At 40.1% G+C, this 22926-nt stretch overlaps 1 protein-coding gene across 9 annotated transcripts in view; it reads right to left on the bottom strand.

Moving 5' to 3' along the window:
* Positions 1-22926, bottom strand: part of MPDZ (multiple PDZ domain crumbs cell polarity complex component) — a 249883-nt gene that overhangs the window by 58115 nt on the left and 168842 nt on the right. For 6 of the 9 annotated variants that reach the window (XM_073572174.1, XM_073572176.1, XM_073572177.1 and 3 more), the window contains 9 exons: positions 19764-19920; positions 17832-18028; positions 16454-16545; positions 11550-11640; positions 7919-7999; positions 5304-5396; positions 5124-5198; positions 4611-4791; positions 428-573 (listed from right to left, as the gene is read on the bottom strand). In XM_073572174.1, coding sequence (XP_073428275.1) covers positions 428-573; positions 4611-4791; positions 5124-5198; positions 5304-5396; positions 7919-7999; positions 11550-11640; positions 16454-16545; positions 17832-18028; positions 19764-19920 — 1113 coding nt within the window. Of the gene's footprint in view, positions 1-427; positions 574-4610; positions 4792-5123; positions 5199-5303; positions 5397-7918; positions 8000-11549; positions 11641-16453; positions 16546-17831; positions 18029-19763; positions 19921-22280; positions 22353-22926 lie in introns of all 9 variants that reach the window. The other 3 variants (XM_073572172.1, XM_073572173.1, XM_073572175.1) reach the window with 1 other exon arrangement.

Raw genomic sequence — 22926 nt, 5'->3', positions numbered from 1 at the left:
ATATACAGTATTAACCAACTTTTCTATTTTTTAAAGCATTTTTACTTTGCAGCATTTTTCACATTACTGTATATTAGAAGCAAATACTAATACCCAAATAATAATAATAAAAAAACAGTTGGTAATATATAGACATGCAAAATGTGTGGAACGTGGTTACTTTAGATTGAAGGTATAGAAGAAGTGGTTAGTCCAGCAGTCCCCAAAAAATCTACAAAACCAAAGACTTTTATTCCAGCAAAAGTTAAAACCACCCATCAGTATAAGATGCAAATATGCTAGTACAAAAACACAGGAATGAGCTGAATCAAAAACCATCTTTTTTGACAGTATCATTAGAGGTATGCTTTATGTATACAGGATACATCACAATAAAAAGTATGACTAAGCCTTAAGTTTGAAATTCAATAATCAAAGTTGTACTTACCAGTAAAGTGTCTGCGCCCCCGACAATGCTAAGTCCCAGACCTGTTCTCCCTTTAGATATTTCAATTGTTGTTTCACATCCCGGTATAATTGGACAAGTGGTTGGATCGGATGGAAATGTAGCTGGAGTGGAAGATCGACTGGCATCTGTAAAGATCACAAAGAAAATATTCACTTGTTTTGAACATGTTCTGGAACTACCATGGTTGTCCCACAAGAACTACGAGTGCACATTTATATTGTCACTTTTTGGTGCAAGGACACTAATCTACAGGGTGGGCCATTTATATGGATACACCTAAATAAAATGGGAATGGTTGGTAATATCAACTTCTTATTTGTGGCACAATAGTATATGGGAGGGGAGAAACTTGTCAAGATGGGTGGTTACCATGGTTACAATGGCGGCCATTTTTAAGTCGGCCATTTTGGATCCAATTTCACAAGAAAAACAACGGGGTGCTTGGTTTAACGTAACTTTATTCTTTCATGAGTTATTTAAAAGTTTCTCTTTATTTACAGCCATTAACATGTCTCAGAGGTTAACACATGAGGAGCGGATAGAAATTGTGTTGATGTCTGGTGAACGCAGTACCCGGGTCATTGCAGCAGATTTCAATGCAAGACACCCTACGCAAGAAAACTGTTGCCATTTCCATTTCATTTATGTGTATCCATATAAATGGCCCACCCAAAAAAGTTTGCCTCATCACTGAACATAATGTTCTGTGTAAACTGAGGGTCCTGTTCCAATTTTTGTTTTGCCCATTTTGCAAATTCAGCGTGCCAATCTGGGTCATCAACCATTCCCATTTTATTTAGGTGTATCCATATAAATGGCCCACCCTGTATATAACTTTACAGACATTAGAGAATATACATACAGTTAGGTCCATATATATTTGGACAGAGACAACATTTTTCTAATTTTGGTTCTAGACATTACCACAATGAATTTTATACAAAACAATTCAGATGCAGTTGAAGTTCAGACTTTCAGCTTTCATTTGAGGGTATCCACATTAAAATTGCATGTAGGGTTTAGGAGTTTCAGCTCCTTAACATGTGCCACCCTGTTTTTAAAGGGACCAAAAGTAATTGGACAATTGACTCCAAGGCTATTTCATGGACAGGTGTGGGCAATCCCTTCGTTATGTCATTCTCAATTAAGCAGATAAAAGGCCTGGAGTTGATTTGAGGTGTGGTGCTTGCATTTGGAAGGTTTTGCTGTGAAGGAAACAATCGGTTAAAGGAGCTCTCCATGCAGGTGAAACAAGCCATCCTTAAGCTGCAAAAACAGAAAAAACCCATCCGAGAAATTGCTACAACATTAGGAGTGGCAAAATCTACAGTTTGGTACATCCTGAGAAAGAAAGAAAGCACTGGTGAACTCATCAATGCAAAAAGACCTGGGTGCCCACGGAAGACAATAGTGGTGGATGATCACAGAATAATCTCCATGGTGAAGAGAAACCCCTTCTCAACAGCCAACCAAGTGAACAACACTCTCCAGGAGGTAGGCATATCAATATCCAAATCTACCATAAAGAGAAGACTGCATGAAAGTAAATACAGAGGGTTCACTGCACGGTGCAAGCCACTCATAAGCATCAAGAATCAAAAGGCTAGACTGGACTTTGCTAAAAAAAACATCTAAAAAAGCCAGCACAGTTCTGTAAAAACATTCTTTGGACAGATGAAACCAAAATAAACCTCTACCAGAATGATGGAAAGAGAAAAGTATGGCTAAGGCGTGGTACAGCTCATGATCCAAAGCATACCACATCATCTGTAAAACACGGCGGAGGCAGTGTGATGGCTTGGGCATGCATGGCTGCCAGTGGCACTGGGTCACTAGTGTTTATTGATGATGTGACACAGGACAGAAGCAGCCGAATGAATTCTGAGGTATTCAGAGCCATACTGTGTGCTCAGATCCAGCCAAATGCAGCCAAACTGATTGGTCGTCGTTTCATACTACAGATGGACAATGACCCAAAACATAAAGTCAAAGCAACCCAGGAGTTTATTAAAACAAAGAAGTGGAATATTCTTGAATGGCCAAGTCAGTCACCTGATCTCAACCCAATTGAGCATGCATTTCACTTGTTAAAGACTAAACTTCAGACAGAAAGGCCCACAACCAAACAGCAACTGAAAACCACCGCAGTGAAGGCCTGGCAGAGCATCAAAAAGGAGGAAACACAGCGTCTGGTGATGTCCATAAGTTCAAGACTTCAGGCAGTCATTGCCAACAAAGGGTTTTCAACCAAGTACTAGAAATGAACATTTTATTTACAATTATTTAATCTGTCCAATTACTTTTGGTCCCTTTAAAAACAGGGTGGCACATGTTAAGGAGCTGAAACTCCTAAACTCTTCATCCAATTTTAATGTGGATACCCTCAGATGAAAGCTGAAAGTCTGCACTTCAACTGCATCTGAATTGTTTTGTTTAAAATTCATTGTGGTAATGTCTAGAACCAAAATTAGAAAAATGTTGTCTCTGTCCAAATATATGTGGACCTAACTGTACATATAACAAGTACGGTAATATACTGAGTTCTTTTGAAAATTGCATCCGATATTCCAGCAACCTTTAGAATTCAAAAAAGTTTGCTTTTTTTTTTTCTTTGCTACAAGGAGATTTTCTACCTCCAAGTGAATGAAATGTATTTGTTATGGTTTGAAAATGTTTAATATCTAATAATTGGACATATTTCAAGCTTCATTGATGACAAATTAATTTTACTGTACTAACAAAACAAGCAGATACAGAAAAGAAATAGGCTACTAAATAAGGAAATTCCATTACTAATGGACATTGAATAAAAACACAATACATTGTAAAGGGCTGTTTAATAGGGGCAAAGTTCCCAGAGAGTCAGCCAAAGCAGATCACTAATACAAATTATGTTAGTGCTTTGAAATGCATTACTTGCAAAGACTGCTCTCCCCTGCGCAAAAAGCAACACTAAAGAGGTTGTCCACTACTAGGACAACCCCTTCTCATTCCCCATGTTTGGCCCTGATAAAATAAAAACACTTATACTCACCTCCCGCTGGCGTCACTATCTCCTCCTTAGGACATACAAGTAATCAAGAGCAGTGGGTACAGCGGCTGACCACGCACTTTCTCTATTACATATACGTCTGAAGGCAGGGAGAGTTACACCAGCGATGATGGGCGCAGGGCTCACCTGTCATAATCGGATGTGAACGCCGGGACCGCGTGTGCACACACCGCTGAAACAGTACTGGCATGGGAGAGGAGTAGGAGTGTTTTTATTTTATTGGACCAAACATGGGGAATGAGAAAGGGTTGTCCAAGTAGTGGCGAATGAGAGGGGCTTGTCCATGTAATGGGGAATGAAAAGGGGTTGTCCAAGGAGTGGGGAATGAAAAGGGCTTGTCAAAGTAGTGGGAAATGAAAAGGGGTTGTCCAAGTAGTGAGGCATGAAAAGGGGTCGTCCAAGTAGTGGGAAATGAGAAGGGCTTGTCCAAGTAGTGGAGAATGAAAAGGGCTTGTCCAAGTAGTGGAGAATGAAAAGGGCTTGCCCAAGTAGTGGGGAATGAGAAGGGCTTGGTCAAGTGGTGGGAAATGAAAAGGGGAACGAGTTTTAGATCAAAATAGTGTTAAGGGGTTTTCCCAAGAACAAAGTTAATCTTAAAGTTGATTTTAATCAACACATAAAATTATAATAATTTCCACAATTGGATGTTTAAAAAAAAATGTTCCTGTGCTGAGATAATCTTATGAATGTGCTGAAAGTTCTGAAATTGTTCTATTCAAAAGAATTGAACCCATTTTCAATCACAAAAATTTCTAATTCACCCCTTATCAATGTAGTATCAGTGCTTTACCCAGACCAAGCACGGCTTTATTGATCCAAACTATTGGTTCAGGACATTTATCCTGTGGTCAGGCTGGGACACTTGGTTGTAATACAGATATAAAAATGTGGTCATAAAGAGAAACACAGTAGTTTGACAATAAATGGCTTCACCCAACCACTAATCATGAGTGGAGAAAAAGTTTTGGTGTTATCATTTACATTCTCTGAAAAAAGGCAAAGAAAGCAAAAATTCTGCCGGGGTATGTAAACTTTTGAGCACAACTGTACATATATACAGTATATATATACACACACCCACACACACAATAATAAGACTGTGACCCTTACTATGGACAGGTTCGGGCTCGGGAAGGCTGACATGCTGGAGACACTGTTGGCTGCTTCTATTGTCAGCAGCACTGGGAGTAAATGTAGACATCGGTACTACATGGTTTTGTTGGATGTCTTTTTCCTCACAACTTACTGTCAACTTCACAGTTGCTTTTGATTTTTTAAGGAGATTGACAACCTACAGGAAATAAATGAATTAAGTCATTCAAATACAATACACTGATTCAAGGAATACACAGTGGGAGTGATTTATGTTCAGAAATGTTAGCTTTTCCCCCAAAATTACTGAAATGCAGGAGTCAATATAACTTCTATAGGCAGCTATATAGGATAGATATTAAGTGATATAACACTCAAAAATGAGTCCTAGGACGTATTTATGTGCAGTTTTCTGGATCTTGGCACTTTTATCTTTAATATACTATTCAATGCTATATCTGCACATTATATATACGTTATATACTATCTTAAATATTATATACAATGGTAACAGTAAATTATAACACCTACCTTCTCAATAGGGTCACCCACCACTGGTTCATCATCTACTGCTAAGATACAGTCACCCACATTTATTCGCCCATCCTATAAGTGAGGGACAGGTGTCAAAACCATTTCTTTACTGCAGCACTAGAACCCAGAACACACACATATATATATATATATGTATCTCTCTCCGTTCCTACTCACCTTTGCCACTGCACCATAATCTGTTATACTTTTAATAACTACTCCATTAACAGTATCCTCTTCACTGATGGCAATCCCCAAGCCTCCTTGGTCCTATAAGAGCATATTCAGGGTTAAAGAACTGGGGGATTTGTAAGACGTGAGTGGTCTTGGGAGAGGACATTTTTTCTGGACTTCATCCTAGTAATTCACTGAAGAGCAAGACCACATACTAGCCTCTTCCCACCCAAAGATGGCCGCTTGTGTGTTCATTTACAGATAATATGCCATGTCCCAAACTTTATCAAAATGGTTACTATAATGATGTAGTGTGCAGAAGGCAAGAGTAGTCATACTGCAATATTTTACATGTTAATAAAAATGCCTTTTCTAAAAGAGAAGTTTGACATACTACTGTATATTTAGAATAAGGCCGTTTTTGTTTAGTAAGAAAAATTCTTGGTAAAAAATGTTGCCAAGTGTCTGGTAAGTCTGATGGCCCTAGCACCTCCTGACAGTCAGAGCGGGCACTCACCGCCTTACTATGTGGAGATCAGTGGAGTGTGCATAGTTTGTGTGGTCAGTGCCAGGCAGAAACGGATGAGGGCTGCCATGTGTTCAGCCTCTCAGTGTCACACAGACCACGGTGCTACTGTTCATAGCTACATAGCCCTTTCTCTTCCTAGTGGGTACAATCAGTGACATAAAGAGACTGGACACATCACAGGAGTCTATGGAAAACCATGAGGTATTATCAAGTACAATGTATAACTATCCTTTACAACCCAGTGCACCAAAGGAAGGAGCATTACCCAAGACCACCAGGAAATATCATTGGAACCGATTCTTCCACTCTAAAAATTCAAGAAAGTAGGGGGGGGGGGGGGGGGGGTCTATCCTAATCCATCTAAAGACCCAAATTAGTCTGATAGACAAATATTGGCCAGAGAGAGAGCAGGAGAGCCACAAAGAGTGAGAGAGAGCACAAGTGGAAGAGCTACTGAGAAATAGTGCAGGAGAGCCAGAGAGAGCAGGAGAGCAACAGGGAAAAAGAGTCAAAAAAATAGAAAGGAACAATGCAGGAGAGCCACAGAAAGGTAGAAAAAGTGAGAAAGCAGGAGAGCCAGAAAGAGAGAGAGCCACAGAGAGAGGGAGAAAGCAAGCTGCAAAGAGAGAAAATACGAGCCGGAGAGAGAGAGAAAGCGAGCTGCAAAGAGAGAGAAAGTGAGCTGCAATCAGAGAGAGAAAGCGAGCCGGAGAGACATAGTGGGTCGCAAAAAAGCCACAGAGAGACAGTCACAAAGAGAGAGAGCCGAGCCGCAAAGAGAGAGCCAGTCACAAAGAGAGCCGAGCCACAAAGAGAGAGTTAGAGAGCCAGTCACAAAAAGATAGAGCTGAGACACAAAGAGAGCCAGTCACAAAGAGAGAGAGCCAGTCACAAAGAGAGAGAGCCGAGCCACAAAGAGAGAGCCAGTCACAAAGAGAGCCGAGCCACAAAGAGAGAGTTAGAGAGCCAGTCACAAAAAGATAGAGCTGAGCCACAAAGAGAGCCAGTCACAAAGAGAGAGAGCCAAGCCACAAAGAGAGAGCCAGTCACAAAGAGAGAGAGCCGAGCCACAAAGACAGAGCCAGTCACAAAGAGAGCCGAGCCACAAAGAGAGAGTTAGAGAGCCAGTCACAAAAAGATAGAGCTGAGTCACAAAGAGAGAGAGCCAAGCCACAAAGAGAGATCAAGTCACAAAGAGAGAGAGCCGAGCCACAAAGAGAGATCCAGTCACAAAGAGAGAGAGCCGAGCCACAAAGAGAGAGCCAGTCACAAAGAGAGAGAGCTGAGCCACAAAGACAGAGCCAGTCACAAAGAGAGCCGAGCCACAAAGAGAGAGTTAGAGAGCCAGTCACAAAAAGATAGAGCTGAGTCACAAAGAGAGAGAGCCAAGCCACAAAGAGAGATCCAGTCACAAAGAGAGAGAGCCGAGCCACAAAGAGAGATCCAGTCACAAAGAGAGAGAGCCGAGCCACAAAGAGAGAGTTAGAGAGCCAGTCACAAAAAGATAGAGCTGAGTCACAAAGAGAGAGAGCCAAGCCACAAAGAGAGATCCAGTCACAAAGAGAGAGAGCCGAGCCACAAAGAGAGAGCCAGTCACAAAGAGAGAGAGAGCCAGCACAGCAAGGCGGATGTGAATAAAACTCTTTTCACGATTATACCGGAGAATGTTCGGTGAATTTTGATCCCAATGATCTCAGTAAGAAATCTAGACTTTGGGCACTTCTGACTCCACAATGCATAAGAGTGCTCTATGGTATCAAACGCTGCTCTGCTGTTAGTATTTCTGTATCCTCTCCAATCCAAACCTTGTTTCTCATGTTTTCAGTAATAAAAATGTTTTGAAACTACTTCTACACATCTCACATTTCTACAAATATGTTCACTCTTCTAGGCATTTACGCGACAGCTTTCCTACTGTAAAGCCTTTCCATCCCATAGGAGGAATGTGCTATGTAAGTGTGAGGGTAATTATTCCCAGCGCATATTTGCTAGTGCTGGGAAGATAAAAAGAATGATATCCTACAGCTCATATTTACACAGTGTAGATGAGCATTACTGTTATTGTAACCTGCAGCAGAAAGGTTATTACCTTTGGTAAATTCACATGGATGACATTGTTAAAGGAGCTGAATTTCACTGGAGGCTCCACACTGGGATTGTTCTCATCACTCTGAACGGGAAAATAAATACACTGAATATAGATATCTATGGCGAACAACAAGCAAATGGTCACAAAAGTGTATACAATGGAGCAATTACTTGTGCATGATGGCTCTTCCCAGTGGTATATGCCACTTGCTACAAATGGAAAACATTGGCAATATTTATTTTTCAGATTACAAACCGACATTATCCCATAGACTTCAACAGTTTAAGCTAAGGGTGCACTACTAACTTCATTAAAGATGGCACCTTTAAATGTTATCTGTAGCTAAACTTTTCTGTCTTTTAGTTTAAAAAAGACTAAAAGCACTCCTGGTTTATATATATATATATATATATATATAAATGATGGAGGCACCAACCAGTCTCACCCCGCAAGATAATGTAGTAGACATTTTTCATTGTACAGTCAATTGCAGATCAGTGCTAATTTTTCAGTAGAATTTTAACTTGGGGAACATAACCTATGGCTTAAATTTACATCTAATAATGCTAACATTTAAAGGTTGCCATACATAAATGATGAATGGGAGCTGTGGGATACTGGCAGAACCTGACGAACATCTAATGTATACGAGCATATCCAGACTCTCTACATACATCACATATTGGGAACGAGAAGGCGGAATTTGTGGGTCTTTAACTAACCCTATCCTTGTTCTTAGAGGTGTCTGACGGGCTGACTCTCCTCTCTCCAGGGAGAAAACATCGGCAATCATATGAGCTGGGGTGGTAGTAGTTAAAAGTATAGCTGTCCACTTATATGGTCATTTTAAAGCAACCCTCTGGGAGAAACTGGAATTTTACTATAAATGGCATTTGACTGGAGGAACGTTTAAAGAGGACCTTTTGTTTGCTAAACTGGCCACGTCATAATGGAATGGCTGAAGATCTGAATAATACATTATTTTATTTCTCATCTCTGTTGCAGAGATTTAAGGTTGTAAACTTTACTTGCTAATTTCCACTAAAGCTAAGGGGGCGGCGCTAGAGATTCTTTACTTTTACCATGTGTGACGATGTCCAATCATAAGAAGAAATAGTCATGTAGGGGAAAAAAGACACTCCAGATAACATCAGAATTGGCTTTCTCTTTTGTCTAGCCAGGTCCTATAGATATAACGGCAGGAAATTACTCTGTAGGAGGAGTAGAGCATAACAATGTGTCATTACAATCACGATCTGCAGCTGGGCCAGGCATCGGGGATTAATGCGCTGGTACCTGGAATTTATAGAGAGCTGTAAAAGACAGGCGCTGATTGCACACTTCAATTCTCATCTCACAAATCTATAGTGCTATAAGTTGAGAGCTGAAGTGTGTGAGCATTGCTTGTCACATAAAGTCCTCTATATCAATTATAGTTATGGGGAAATAATGCCCCAGTTACTGGGATAGATGCAGAGTGGTGTTTGGGACAAGCATTGCTCACACACTATAGCTCTCATCCACAGCATGACAGTGTTGTGAAATAGGAGCTGTAGTGTGTGATCATTATCAATCTCAGCTACCAGTTCATTATTCCACAATTCCTGGGACAGATGCAGAGCAGTGTTTGGGACAAGCATTGTTCACACACTACAGCTCTCATCCACAGCATAACAGTTCAGTAAAATGGAAACTGTAGTGTGCGATCAGCATCAATCCCAGCTACCGGGTCATTATTCCACAATTCCTGGGATAGATGCAGAGTGGTGTTTGGGACAAGCATTGCTCACACACTACTGTACAGCTCTCATCCACAGCATAACGGTGTTGTGAAATAGGAGCTGTAGTGTGTGATCAGCATCAATCCCAGCTACCAGTTCATTATTCCACAATTCCTGGGACAGATGCAGAGTGGTGTTTGGGACAAGCATTGCTCACACACTACAGCTCTCATCCACAGCATGACAGTGTTGTGAAATAGGAGCTGTAGTGTGTGATCATTATCAATCTCAGCTACCAGTTCATTATTCCACAATTCCTGGGACAGATGCAGAGCAGTGTTTGGGACAAGCATTGCTCACACACTACAGCTCTCATCCACAGCATAACAGTGCAGTAAAATGGAAACTGTAGTGTGCGATCAGCATCAATCCCAGCTACCGGGTCATTATTCCACAATTCCTGGGATAGATGCAGAGTGGTGTTTGGGACAAGCATTGCTCACACACTACTGTACAGCTCTCATCCACAGCATAACAGTGTTGTGAAATAGGAGCTGTAGTGTGTAATCAGCATCAATCCCAGCTACCAGTTCATTATTGCACAATTCCTGGGACAGATGCAGAGCAGTGTTTGGGACAAGCATTGCTCACACACTACAGCTCTCATCCACAGCATGACAGTGTTGTGAAATAGGAGCTGTAGTGTGTGATCAGCATCAATCCCAGCTACCAGTTCATTATTGCACAATTCCTGGGACAGATGCAGAGCAGTGTTTGGGACAAGTATTGCTCACACACTACAGCTCTCATCCACAGCATGACAGTGTTGTGAAATAGGAGCTGTAGTGTGTGATCAGCATCAATCCCAGCTACCAGTTCATTATTCCACAATTCCTGGGACAGATGCAGAGCCGTGTTTGGGACAAGAATTGCTCACACACTACAGCTCTCATCCACAGCATGACAGTGTTGTGAAATGGGAGCTGTAGTGTGTGATCAGCATAAATCCCAGCTACCAGTTCATTATTCCACAATTCCTGGGACAGATGCAGAGCAGTGTTTGGGACAAGAATTGCTCACACACTACAGCTCTCATCCACAGCATGACAGTGTTGTGAAATGGGAGCTGTAGTGTGTGATCAGCATCAATCCCAGCTACCAGTTCATTATTCCACAATTCCTGGGATAGATGCAGAGTGGTGTTTGTAATGACAAGCAGCTCTGCTCTCCTCCCACTGTCTAGTTATCATCATCAATTAGATCTGTGTGACCTGGATAGATATCTTAAAGGTTTTAGTAAAAAACAAAACAGCTAGTTGTGACATTCTCTGGGGCATCTTCTGTATTTCCCCTGCATGTTGCCTCCTGCTTATGATTGGTCAACTTCATGCAGGGAAAAGTATATGGCCCCAGTGAAGAATCTCTGCTAACACCTTCCTGGTTTAAGTGGAAATTAGCATATAAAGTTTAGAAGTTAATATCTCCGCAACAGAAATGAGAGATAAAAAAAAATATGTTTTATTCAGCTCTTTAGTTACTTCATCATGATGTGACCAGTTAAGTAAAGAAAATGTGGAGAAAGTCCTCTTTAAGAAGGGTGCTGGAGATTTGTTTTTCTTAAAAAGCAGTAGTGTCGGGGTGCAAACACTGTCAGACTTGGATGACAGCCCGAAGACTGAATATACTGCTCTATGTGAGATATAGTTCTGTTGTATAGAGCCTTTTTGTTTATAGTATAGGCAATTCTGTTACCAGAGTGAGGCGCTCCGCATGGGTCCCGCTGCACTACTACACCACACATTGTGCAAGTCACCAGCCTGCTGTGTTGGCCAACGTTAAATGTTGTGTCCACAAGTCTCCCAGCTAGAGAAACAGACACTATTATGGAAATGTGTCAGTGTGATGTCTACCTCTTGACTTGATAAAGCAGAAGAGTTGGAAGGGCACAGCTCGGTCGTTTTCACAGGGCACACCGCCATTTGGCTTACGGCGTCTTTATTCCTTTTTATAAAATACAAGAAGTAAAAAAATCAGCAGTGCTTTTCCCAAGCAGCCTGTAAAAACATTGACATATATGTAAATGTTACCATCATTTATATGCTCGCATGGGCACCTTTCCTAAAAATGGGAAAACAGTTTTGTAGTCTTCATTTTTCTGGAAAGCAACCCAGCACGCATCGGCAAGAGCAGAGACGGCACTAAACCCTGCGGCATTATTGCCGAGGCATGTGTGTGTCACAGGGACGCTTTACACAAACATCAGCTAATCAACACGCCTACAGGAATAGCGCTGTACCAAATGGCTGAGCAGATGACAGGCATGTCACACAAAGCAGCATTTCATCCCGGAGAAAAACATATCGCTACCAGCCATATTACAGTGACAAGGATTTATAGTTTAGACATGCAGCACTTCAATACTAAGGGTACAGCAAGTAGAAAGATATTGCAATCAATGATTTAAGAAATGCTTAGGTCATAATTCGATGGTCCCATGCAAAAGAAAACCCTCAGGACTCACTATTGGGTTCTGTGCCAAAATGTAATGTCAAAATGTGATCAGGAAGGGAGTGTGAGATAACACAGCTCATCAGGGTGGATAGAATGGCACATCTATAGAGAGTGGGATGCTATCCCCCACCCCACCAAAAGCAGGTACGGATACATGTATTATGGTATTTGAGTTCCCCATCTTCTATATGTTTCTGGAAGACCTCCATAAAAGGGATCTTGTTACATAGCATTGGCTGTCATGGACTAGCAGCATTGCTCCAGAACGAAGGGGTATGGCACTGCAGACTATTCTCCCTCCGAGTTCTGAGATGTTAGAAAACTTTGTACTAAGGTATAACTATGCAATACAATTCGCATTTTAAAGAACTGTTCATTAAAAACCCCTTTCAGTTTACTATTTAACTAGCTAACATTCACGGGTGGATCGCGATTCCACCCGCGGCTGTTAGGGGCACGTGCCAGCTGATATGTGCAAGAAAAGATGAGGGCTCAGCACCGGAGCCCATATCAAAGGGGAGACCCGACATGCTCTGTACACATATGGTGCATGTTGTAAAGGGGATAAAGAAGCAGTGTAATGTTTTACTTCACAGAACAGTATCTGTGATCCCATGCTGTCTGTATACTCTCTTTGCTTCCTCCCCTGCCCAGGAGCTGTGGTATGATCAGACCATGTCCCTGCACGGTCACACACAGCCATTACACAGTACACAGCAGCAGCACATTTATAAGATTCTCAGCACAGGAACATTTTACTAGAACACATCCAATTGTGGAACTTAAGAGTATTTCAAAATCTGTTGATTAAAATTTACTTTATTTGTGGGAAAACCCCTTTAAGGTTCTAACTCTTGCTTTGATATATAGTAACCTAAAAACGCGATGTTCCAGACTGTGTTACTATGGTAGTTTTAGAATTGTGTATTAAGACACAGTTCATACCAAGGTGCACATTACTGCTCTATTTAGCTTGGGAGTGGCAAATCATTGTTTCCTATGCACATGTCTCAGTAGAAGGTTTTAGTAGATGTTAGTGATGTAGGTTATAGCAATGATCCAGCCTCGAGCTGGCGATACATATGTGACAGCTGTTGGCCGTGCTAGCTTTGTTCCCTACACACATTTGGCTTCGCTGAGCGTTCAAGCATTTTCAAGGTGGACAGCGGGTAACGTCATCTCTACCAGTGGCTTATCTCCCGAAACACATAGGGTGGGCAAATAAGTTACCCCACACGTTGTTCTGTCAGAGGAGAGTTAGTAGGCGTCCAGATGATCACCTGTTATGTATGCAGTATGCACGCAGGCCTTTAAATTTGCTCATATATAGGAAGGTAGCTCATATTTTTTTCAGCCATAAAGCTCGTTCACAAAACCATGTTTGATGTGAGTGCTAGCCAATAAAAAAAACGGACAGCACACTGACAGCACTAGGACCACGGTTATTCAATGGGGCAGTGCACTAGTTTATCCCATGTATCAGATGAGACTCGCTCATTCAAATTCACGGTTGCGCAAAAAAAAAAAAAATCAGATGCCATACAGAGCCACAGTTTAGCATACAATTTTTGTGGATACATTGCACGCCTGTAACATAGGAAACTGTAAATGATTTTGTAAATGATAAATAGCTGCTGCTGTAAAAAAAAACACAAAAAAACAGATTGCACATGGATGATAAGTGAGGAAAAATAATCATCAGTTTTCTGGATCGGTCATGTGAACGAACTAGGCCATATAGTGAAGAATTCCATTTTAAGGGCAGGTGAAATTTGGAGTTACCTAAAATCCCTGACATATTGTACCATGATGATGCTTTTCTACGTTTTTTATGCAAGAAACAAACAAAAAAAAGAGGTCTATGTAGAAGAGAAAACTTCTCTGTATGCAAAGTGTAAACAGGGCCTTTGAGTGATATGTGAGCAAATAATGGAAACAATACACCTTTAATTAGCGTTAGATTGATTCCTAAGATATGTGTATCTATCAGCAGAGCCATGCCAGTCCAAATTTAATTCTCTTAACTCCTCTTTACAATAATTAAGATCAACCTTGCCTGCAGTCAGACATATTGTAATTACCAGTAAAAGATTGATCTGATAGAAAGGATAGGTACTATACCATTTCATCATGATTTTTAACAAAATGATACGTAATAACTATTATCAAATCAACAGTATATTGTAATGTAATCAAGCTGTAACTGCAAGATGCCAATTCCTTCCTGGCAAATATTACATGCTACATTTGACAAAAAGCAGCTTGTAACCTTAAAGAAAATTAAATATTTCTAGCTAAAAATGAGTATCAAATGAGATTTACAATATAAACAAAGCTACATAAAAAGACATACAGCGCTGGAAAAAATTAAGAGACCACCACATCAAATCCCTGTCATGGGCAGCTCATTCTCCAGACCTGAATCCCATTGAAAACCTCTGTAATGTAATGAAGAGGATGATAGATAGTCACAAGCCATCAAACAAGGAAGAACTGCTTATATTTTTGTGCCAGAAAGACTGATGGCAAGCATGCCAAGACGCAAGAAAGCTGTGAATAAAAATCATGGTTATTCCACAAAATATTGATTTCTGAACTCTTCCTGAGTTAAAACATTGGTATTGTTGTTTCTAAATGATTATGAACTTGTTTTCTTTGCATTATTTGTGGTCTGAAAGCACTGTTTTCTTTTTTTTTTTTTTTTAATTTTGACCATTTTTCTTTGTCAGAAAAAAATACAAAATTTATTGCTTTAGAAATTCGAAGACATGTCTATAAAGAGAAAAATCAGACAAACTGAACATTTGAAAGTGGTCTCTTAATTTTTGCCAGAGCTGTACACAGTGAGTGCGGAAAGTATTTAGACCCCTTTAAATTTTTCACTCTTTGTTTCATTGCAGCCATTTGGTAAATTTAAAAAAGTTCATTTTTTTCTCATTAATGTACACTCTGCACCCAATCTTGACTGAAAAAAACCCAGAAATGTAGACATTTTTGAAAATTTATTAAAAAAGTAAAACTGAAATATCACATGGTCATAAGTATTCAGACCCTTTGCTCAGACACTCATATTTAAGACACATGCTGTCCACTTCCTTGTGATCCTCCTTGAGATGGTTCTACTCCTTTATTGGAGTCCAGCTGTGTTTAATTAAACTGACAGGACTTGATTTGTAAAGGCACACATCTGTCTATATAAGACCTTACAGCTCACTGTGCATGTCAGACCAAATGAGAATCATGAGGTCAAAGGAACTGGCCAAGGAGCTCAAAGACAGAATTGTGGCAAGGCACAGATCTGGCCAAGGTTACAAAATAATTTCTGCTGTACTCAAGGTTCCTAAGCGCACAGTGGCTTCAATAATCCTTAAATGGAAGAAGGTTGAGACCACCAGAAGTCTTCCTAGACCTGGCCGTCCAGCCAAACTGAACAATCGTGGGAGAAGAGCCTTGGTGAAAGAGGTAAAGAAGAACCCCAAGTTCACTGTGGCTGAGCTCCACAGATGCAGTAGGGAGATGAGAGAAAGCTCCCCAAAGTCAACTATCACTGCAGCCCTCCACCAGTCGGGCCTTTGTGGCGAATGGCCCAACAGAAGCCTCTCCTCAGTGCAAGACATTTGAAAGCCCGCATAGAGTTTGCTAGAATACACACGAAGGACTCCCAGACTATGAGAAATAAGATTTTCTGGTCTGATGAGATGAATATAGAACTTTTTGGTGATAATTCTAAGAGGTATGTGTGGAGAAAACCAGGCACTGCTCATCACCTGCCCAACACAATCCCAACAGTGAAACATGGAGGTGTCAGCATTATGCTATGGGGGTGTTTTTCAGTTGCAGGGACAGGACGACTGGTTGCAATTGAAGGAAACATGAATGCGGCCAAGTACAGAGATATCCTGGATGAAAACCTCTTCCAGAGTGCTCTGGACCTCAGATTTGGCTGAAGGTTCACCCTCCAAGACAATGACCCTAAGCACACAGCTAAATTAACAAAAGAGTGGCTTCACAACAACTCTGTAAGCAAAAAAATTAACAAAAAACAAAGAGTGAAAAACTTAATGAATACTTTCAGTACACACTGTATACATGTATATACATTCACGCACACATGTATAAACACGTGTTTGTGTGTGTATATATATATATATATATATATATATATATATATACACACACATACATAATACACACATATGCACACACACACATATTCATATAAATACGCATGAATGCATACATACACACATTAACACACACGTACATACACACCTGTACATATTTCAGCATGAATATTTTTTACCTGATAAAAATTATTTTGACTTTAGATGGTGCACATTTGATGATTGATGAGGCATTCTGATGACTTCTTCCATACAATATTTGTCCATTAATCTATGAAATAAAAGAATGTACATGAAATAAGAAACTAGAAACTATTTAAAACAACTCAGGAATATAACTGAACTTCAGGTTAAGTTCACACCTGAATTGGAAAAGGCTCTGTGAGAGATATCATCATGATGCATTATTTTTTCTAGAAAAAAACAAGAAAGTCATTTAAAAGAATCCACTGCAGGCCATCAGCACTTGTGGAACAATGATGGCATCCATCATGTGAAGGATCGCTACCTGCTATGAATTCCGTTATTCTGCTCCTAACCCAGTAAAGAATACTGGAATTGAAAATCTGATGGAAACCCAAGCCTTACTTTTCATGCTGATCGATCCACTTGCATACATGTACCAAACGGCAAGACCGAGATGAAGATATTAAGAAAAAAACAGACAAATTGCGGGCGTTATGGGTCCTGTGTTCGGCTCATTGTGTTTGTCCACATCGCACATGACGTCCAGGAGGGGCCTTCTTTTGGATGTACTATTGGATGAATAGTGCAAGATGCGATTTCTTCCCAGGCGGACCATCGATCGATCCATGTTGAAAATTACTCATGTGCACTAGAACATTGGTTCTAATAGGTCCGTATGGCATCCATCGAAATTATGCTGGTTTGAACAAACTCTAAAAATGAGACTCTTGAGCTGCCCATTTCTTGGGTGGTAAAACCATGCTGGGTGTGCATGCCCTTACTGGATGAATGTAAGGTCTTAGGTTAGTATCTAAACATTATCATAAGGCCTGATACACATATACTCTGCAATGATCTGTGCATGAAATCAGAGGTATAGGAAGGCACGGTATATACCCATGCACTGCTATACGCTATTCTACGGCTTTTCACAAAGCCTTAGTGTACTGCCATACTATTCTTCCCTGGAAGTATGAAAAGAAAAGAACAGATGGAGCATTCCTCAAAAAGAAAAAAAAATAATAAAAAAGGCATATGGTACAGTAAGACCCCACGAGCCTTCCACTGGGTCTCTATTTCAGCCAAACACAAACCAGAACCGAAATACAAAGAGGTCTCTGCTATTTATTCTTTACACATTTGTATTATTTGGTATTCCTGTGGAACTATGATACAAAAATTTTACTTTGGGTTTAATGCGACATTAATAATGAAAGATTCTGGAAGATACCTTGGCTTCCACTTAGTGAGCTATAAGAACTCCTCACTGAAAGGGAATCTTTATCTCCATCGGCTGCTAAATAGAATGCCGAATCTCCATTTACAACTACAATGGATGTATTCACTGGCGGCTTATTGACATATACTTGCCTCTAATAACTCATCGGCAATCTGCAACCGGCCATCTTTGCCAGCTGCTCCATTTGGATCAATCCCCACGATGAAGACGCTCATTCGCGATCGGTCTTTGTTTCCAGCAAGGCTCAGGCCCAATCCAGTCTTCCCTTTCTCCAACTCTATCATATGCAACTCTCCTGGCAGGTTTCCATACCGCTGTGATATCTTGCCTAAATGGGAGGAAGAAGCACTAATTAACAAGTCCATCATACTAAGAACAGACATGAGTAATTAGCTCTTTGCAGCAAAATGGGGAGAAAAACGTGCAGAGGTCCCCTAGCAACAGCAACACATTATTACCACAATTTTACCATAGAGAGTGGCTCAAAGTGTCATCTTTATATAATCCAGTTATATCTGTGATTCGCCCAGTTAGGAAGCTAGAAAGCAACATTCAAGCAAAACCTCAGTGTTCGTGGAGGGAAAATGTGACTTGCTTCAGTAAAAATCAGAAGAAAAAGAAAACAAAAAAGGTTATCAATATTCCTTACTGGAATATTCATACTGTACTTACCATCAATTCTTAACCTCCATGATAAAAAGTTATCCTAATGAAAAAATACAGAGTGATGGAGAATGGTAACTTGCATAGCTGGCATAAAGGGGTTTACTTCAAGGAAATCTATCACCAGGCTTTTTTCAGCTAATCTGAGAGTAGCATAATTTAGAGACAGAGACCCTGATTCCAGCGATGTATCACTTACTAGACTGCTTGCTGTAGTTTTGATAAAATCACTGTTTTATCAAGAGATAAAGAGATTATCACTATAGGACTAGTAAATGTGCCATGTAGTCCTCCATATTCATGAGCTCTGTATAACTCCGCCCTCACCACTGGTTGGCAGCCTTCTGACTATGCTCAGTGTACACAGAAAGTCACCAATCAGTAATGTGGGCAGGATTATACAGAGCTCAGCATTCAGAGAACTAGTAGATCTGCAGCAGATGAAACAGGGATTATATCAAAATCACAGCAAGCAGCCTAGTAAGTGACACATTGCTGGAATCAGGGACTCTATCGTTACATCATGCTGCTCTCAAATGGTGTAGTGAAAACCTGGTGATAGACACCTTTCAAGAGTACATGCAAACGTTGTTTTTAGGATGCCTATCGGAATCGCTGAGGCAGGTAAAGAACTGGCTCATAAATGGAGAAAGAAGCAGATTTTACTCATAAGTTTCTTATAGTCGCCTGCACTATGGATGTATGCAAATGCTTTGAAACAATAGACTGTTTAAAAGGGTTTTCCTTGATTTTATATAGTCTAACCCAGAGTAAGGAAGTTTTGGTCCTGCACTAATGATGTCCTGTCATCAGACAGGTGACTAACAGGCAGGACTTCATCAGTACAGGATCAGAGGGGATCACTGGAGAGATGGTCTTGGGGCAGCGGGAGATTCAACAGGTAAAATAAAAAATGTAATATTTCTTTATTTAATAACTCCCCTTACTCTTCATTAACTCCCAGAAATCTCCTGTAAGATACAAATCTCTACATCATCATCTGAAGTTTGTATCTTTTAAAGTGTCACATTAAATTAGCTTTAGGCTACGTACCCACATATGCAGAAAAAAACGGACTCCTTCCCAGGAAAAACGCGCGTTTTTTGTACGATTTTTGTGCGTTTTTTTATGCGTTTTTTACAGGAGCATCCTCCTGCTAATAGAATATAGCTAGAAATGTGGATTTTTCTGCGAAATTAATGAGCATGCTGCGTTTTTACCGCGATGTGCTTATTTTGCGGAAAAAAACGCATCAATATGCACAAAAAGTGAGGAATTCATTAAAATGAATGGGATGCTTCTTGCAAGCGTTTAAGCGTTTTTGACGGTAAAAACGATTAAAAAACGCTTACGTGGGTACACAGCCTCAAGCACCATTTTAGTTAAAACAGGCAACTTACGCCAACTGTAGCCAAACTCGTCCTCTTTTTCGGGATCGCCGCTAAATATGGCAGTGCCTTGATGCTGAGCACTGTCTGAACTCATTGAAGTCACCGGTGCAGTAATAAGATTGGATAAAGTATTTTTTTCTGAGTCTGAGTCCGAATTACTAGAAGCCTTTTAAAAAAAAAAAAAAAAAAAAACAACAAAAAACAATCATTAGGTAATGTTGCTAAAAATAATATACATATAGCTATAAAAATGCAATTCCTTTAACCTGGCATTAAATAATCTGAAAGCCTACTTATCTCAGACAAATGCATGGCATTGTGGGAATTTCATAAAACATGAAATACATGATTACCAAGTGAATGTTATGTACCTTTCCAAGGTTACATGAAAATTTGACATTTTCCAGGTCCCAATAATAATGGATACTGGATTAAAGGAACATTTCTGTGTATGTATTAGACAGTAGGCCACCAAGGCATTCTTCAGAAACTCCTTTTTAAAATTCCTGAAAGTTGGGGTTTCCACAACGAAAAGCATGATATTACACACTAAAGGGCTCACTAAGAAGTGTCCTAGCATACACCGCCTCCAAAAGAGTAAGGCGCTACATGAGCTCTTGCCTTGATGTTCAATGTGCCTGGAACCTTTTCAGCTGTACTATTAAATTGGTGAAGTTTAATATCCAAACGGATGGATACCTTTGTGCACCCTCTGCAAAACCAAAAGAAGTGAACTCGAGTATAAGTTGGTAGACACGAAATGTGTAAGAGCATGTTCACACTGGCTAGAAACAAAATCAACACATACCTGTTATAAGCCAGTAAAAATCAATAGTGCATATAAATAACATAGGGTACCTAGTAATCACTTTCGATAAAAAAAGGCTAAAAGCCATCCCACGAGAGCCAGCGGGTACTTAGTACACACTTTTGGTTTTGCTTTTGTCTTTTGAACTCAGTGCAAGCAAGGAGCGTGAGTGACCTTCCTTTCTTTGAGTTTACATAGCTTCCCATGGCTGGGTGTCCAAAGTCTGCCCCAATCCTGCTCGGCCCTCATTCACACTGACGTTACTATGACACCAGGTTTTAATACTAGCGGCTAGGACTGTCCCGACTGGGTACATCTTGGCGCTGGTGGGATGGCTTCTAAATTTCTGACCTGATCTAAAACAATAGTTACTAAGTACCCTCTGTTATCTATATGCACTATTGCTTTTCACTTACTTATACTAGTGTATATTTTCATTTTGTCTCTATCATACAACCTCTCTAAAAGGTGGAGGCCCCGTAAAAGTCAGAGACAAATGGTTACCGTACACTAGGTCTTATGGTAACCGGTCTGTGTTTTGCAGTTCGCTCTTTCATCCCCCGAAGATCAAAATACCAGACCTAACAGGAAGGACCTTGGTGCATGGGTGAAGGACCTGATAGCCCAACAATATCCCCCCAGGACCACAATGAGGAATACTCATAAGGGCATTAAACCAAGAAAAATCCAAGTGACTGAACAAAAAGGTGAAGAGAACACACACTGTACACACTATAGAAAAAAACGTGCCATGCTTAGCCAGCTAAGCTAAAACAAATGTCAGATAAACATTCTAATATCAAAGCTTAGCTAGAAAGGTATGCTAAAATACACGCGAGTGAGCCTGAAAGATGTTTTTTTTTTTTTTACACAAATCAGCTGGTTCAACATTTTTGCAATCCTGGGGCACTTTGCACATTATACGTTCCAGGTACATGAGCTTTTGGCATCAGTCATTAGGACCTGGGATCTCTAATAAATAGCAATATGACGAGTCTTTACACCCAGGTCTTAACAGCATATCGGTTCCATCTCAACGGCCATGTTAAGAACAGGTACAACTTAATCCTATCCAAAAGGCAGGAATCATAGAAGTCATATTGTTCAATACAAGGATATTAGCATGAAAACAAAAACATACATGCACTACATTTTGATAGTAAAGATTGCATCAAAGGTGGCCAAACACTTTCAAAACCTGTTGGTCGAACACTCGTTCAGCCAACAGCTGGACCTCCCTACAAAAATGCACGTTCAGTTCTGCAAAGTGTTCATATGTTCATAATGGAAAGAAGAGAATAAGTGGCATTCAGACACCTTTATCGGCAGCTTACCTTCCTTGAGAATAAGGGTTAGGCATATTGAAATTCAACATGCCTAATAGCTCTTCTCAATGTCATCTGTAGAAAGCTATTAGATAGTTGGTCCCAAAGAAAATCAAAGGGTTCGGCCAAATTTAGTCTAATGTGTATGACCACCTTTAGATATTCATGCAAAAATGCATCGATATACAAAACAATCACGACTTGATGGTCATGCACCATGGATATACATAAAACAATGAAGGACACAGTAAGTATCTCATACTTTCCATTGGACAGTCAACAAGAGCTTCACAAACTAAAAATGGCACATCACGTCATATATGGACCACAAACAAGTGCACACTAACAATGGAAAAGTATGGCCAGTTACTAAATGTCAGCACTAAGACAAACCTTAAATGGCGTGGGAGCAAAGGGGTTAGTTGGGGAACAACGGAAAGCAATTCTAACCGGATTCATTGTAGCCTACAGTGACAAGAGAATAGAGTCTTAAATGATAACAAGTGCAGCCTTAGAAAATACACAGATAATACAAAATTGTGTACTTGGTGTCACCGTTTAACGGTTAATCTCATACTACGTATACTTAGTATTTAGAGGGGTGTGAGACACTTAAAATGGGGGGGCAAGACATTTAATTTATACGGAGATGACAAGAGGAAAAGCAGCTAGGATTAATGAAAATAAAATTTAGAGGATTTTCTGGTTTCTAAACACAGAGGTAGGGGTGAAAAATAAAAAATAAATAACCTTTCAGATATACTGATTACAGGGTCTCCTTCACATGCTTACACATCGGTTCACTGGGTCTCCAGTAATTGCTCAGTATGTAAACACGTGGTCAAAATTGTTGGAACCCCTTGTTTAATGACAGAAAAACCCACAATGGTGACAGAAATAACTTGAATCTGACAAAAGAAATAATAAATGAAAAATGTATGAAAATGAACAAATGAAAGTCAGAAACCATGCTTCCACAGAATTTAAAAAAAAAAAATAAAACTCATGAAATAGGCCTGGACAGAAATGATGGTACCCT

The sequence above is a fragment of the Dendrobates tinctorius genome, unplaced genomic scaffold, assembly GCF_039654945.1.
Source record: "Dendrobates tinctorius isolate UK_male_01 unplaced genomic scaffold, ASM3965494v1 ptg000031l, whole genome shotgun sequence".
Classification (NCBI taxonomy): Eukaryota; Metazoa; Chordata; class Amphibia; order Anura; family Dendrobatidae; genus Dendrobates; species Dendrobates tinctorius.
This window is presented reverse-complemented; position numbering and strand designations above follow the sequence as displayed.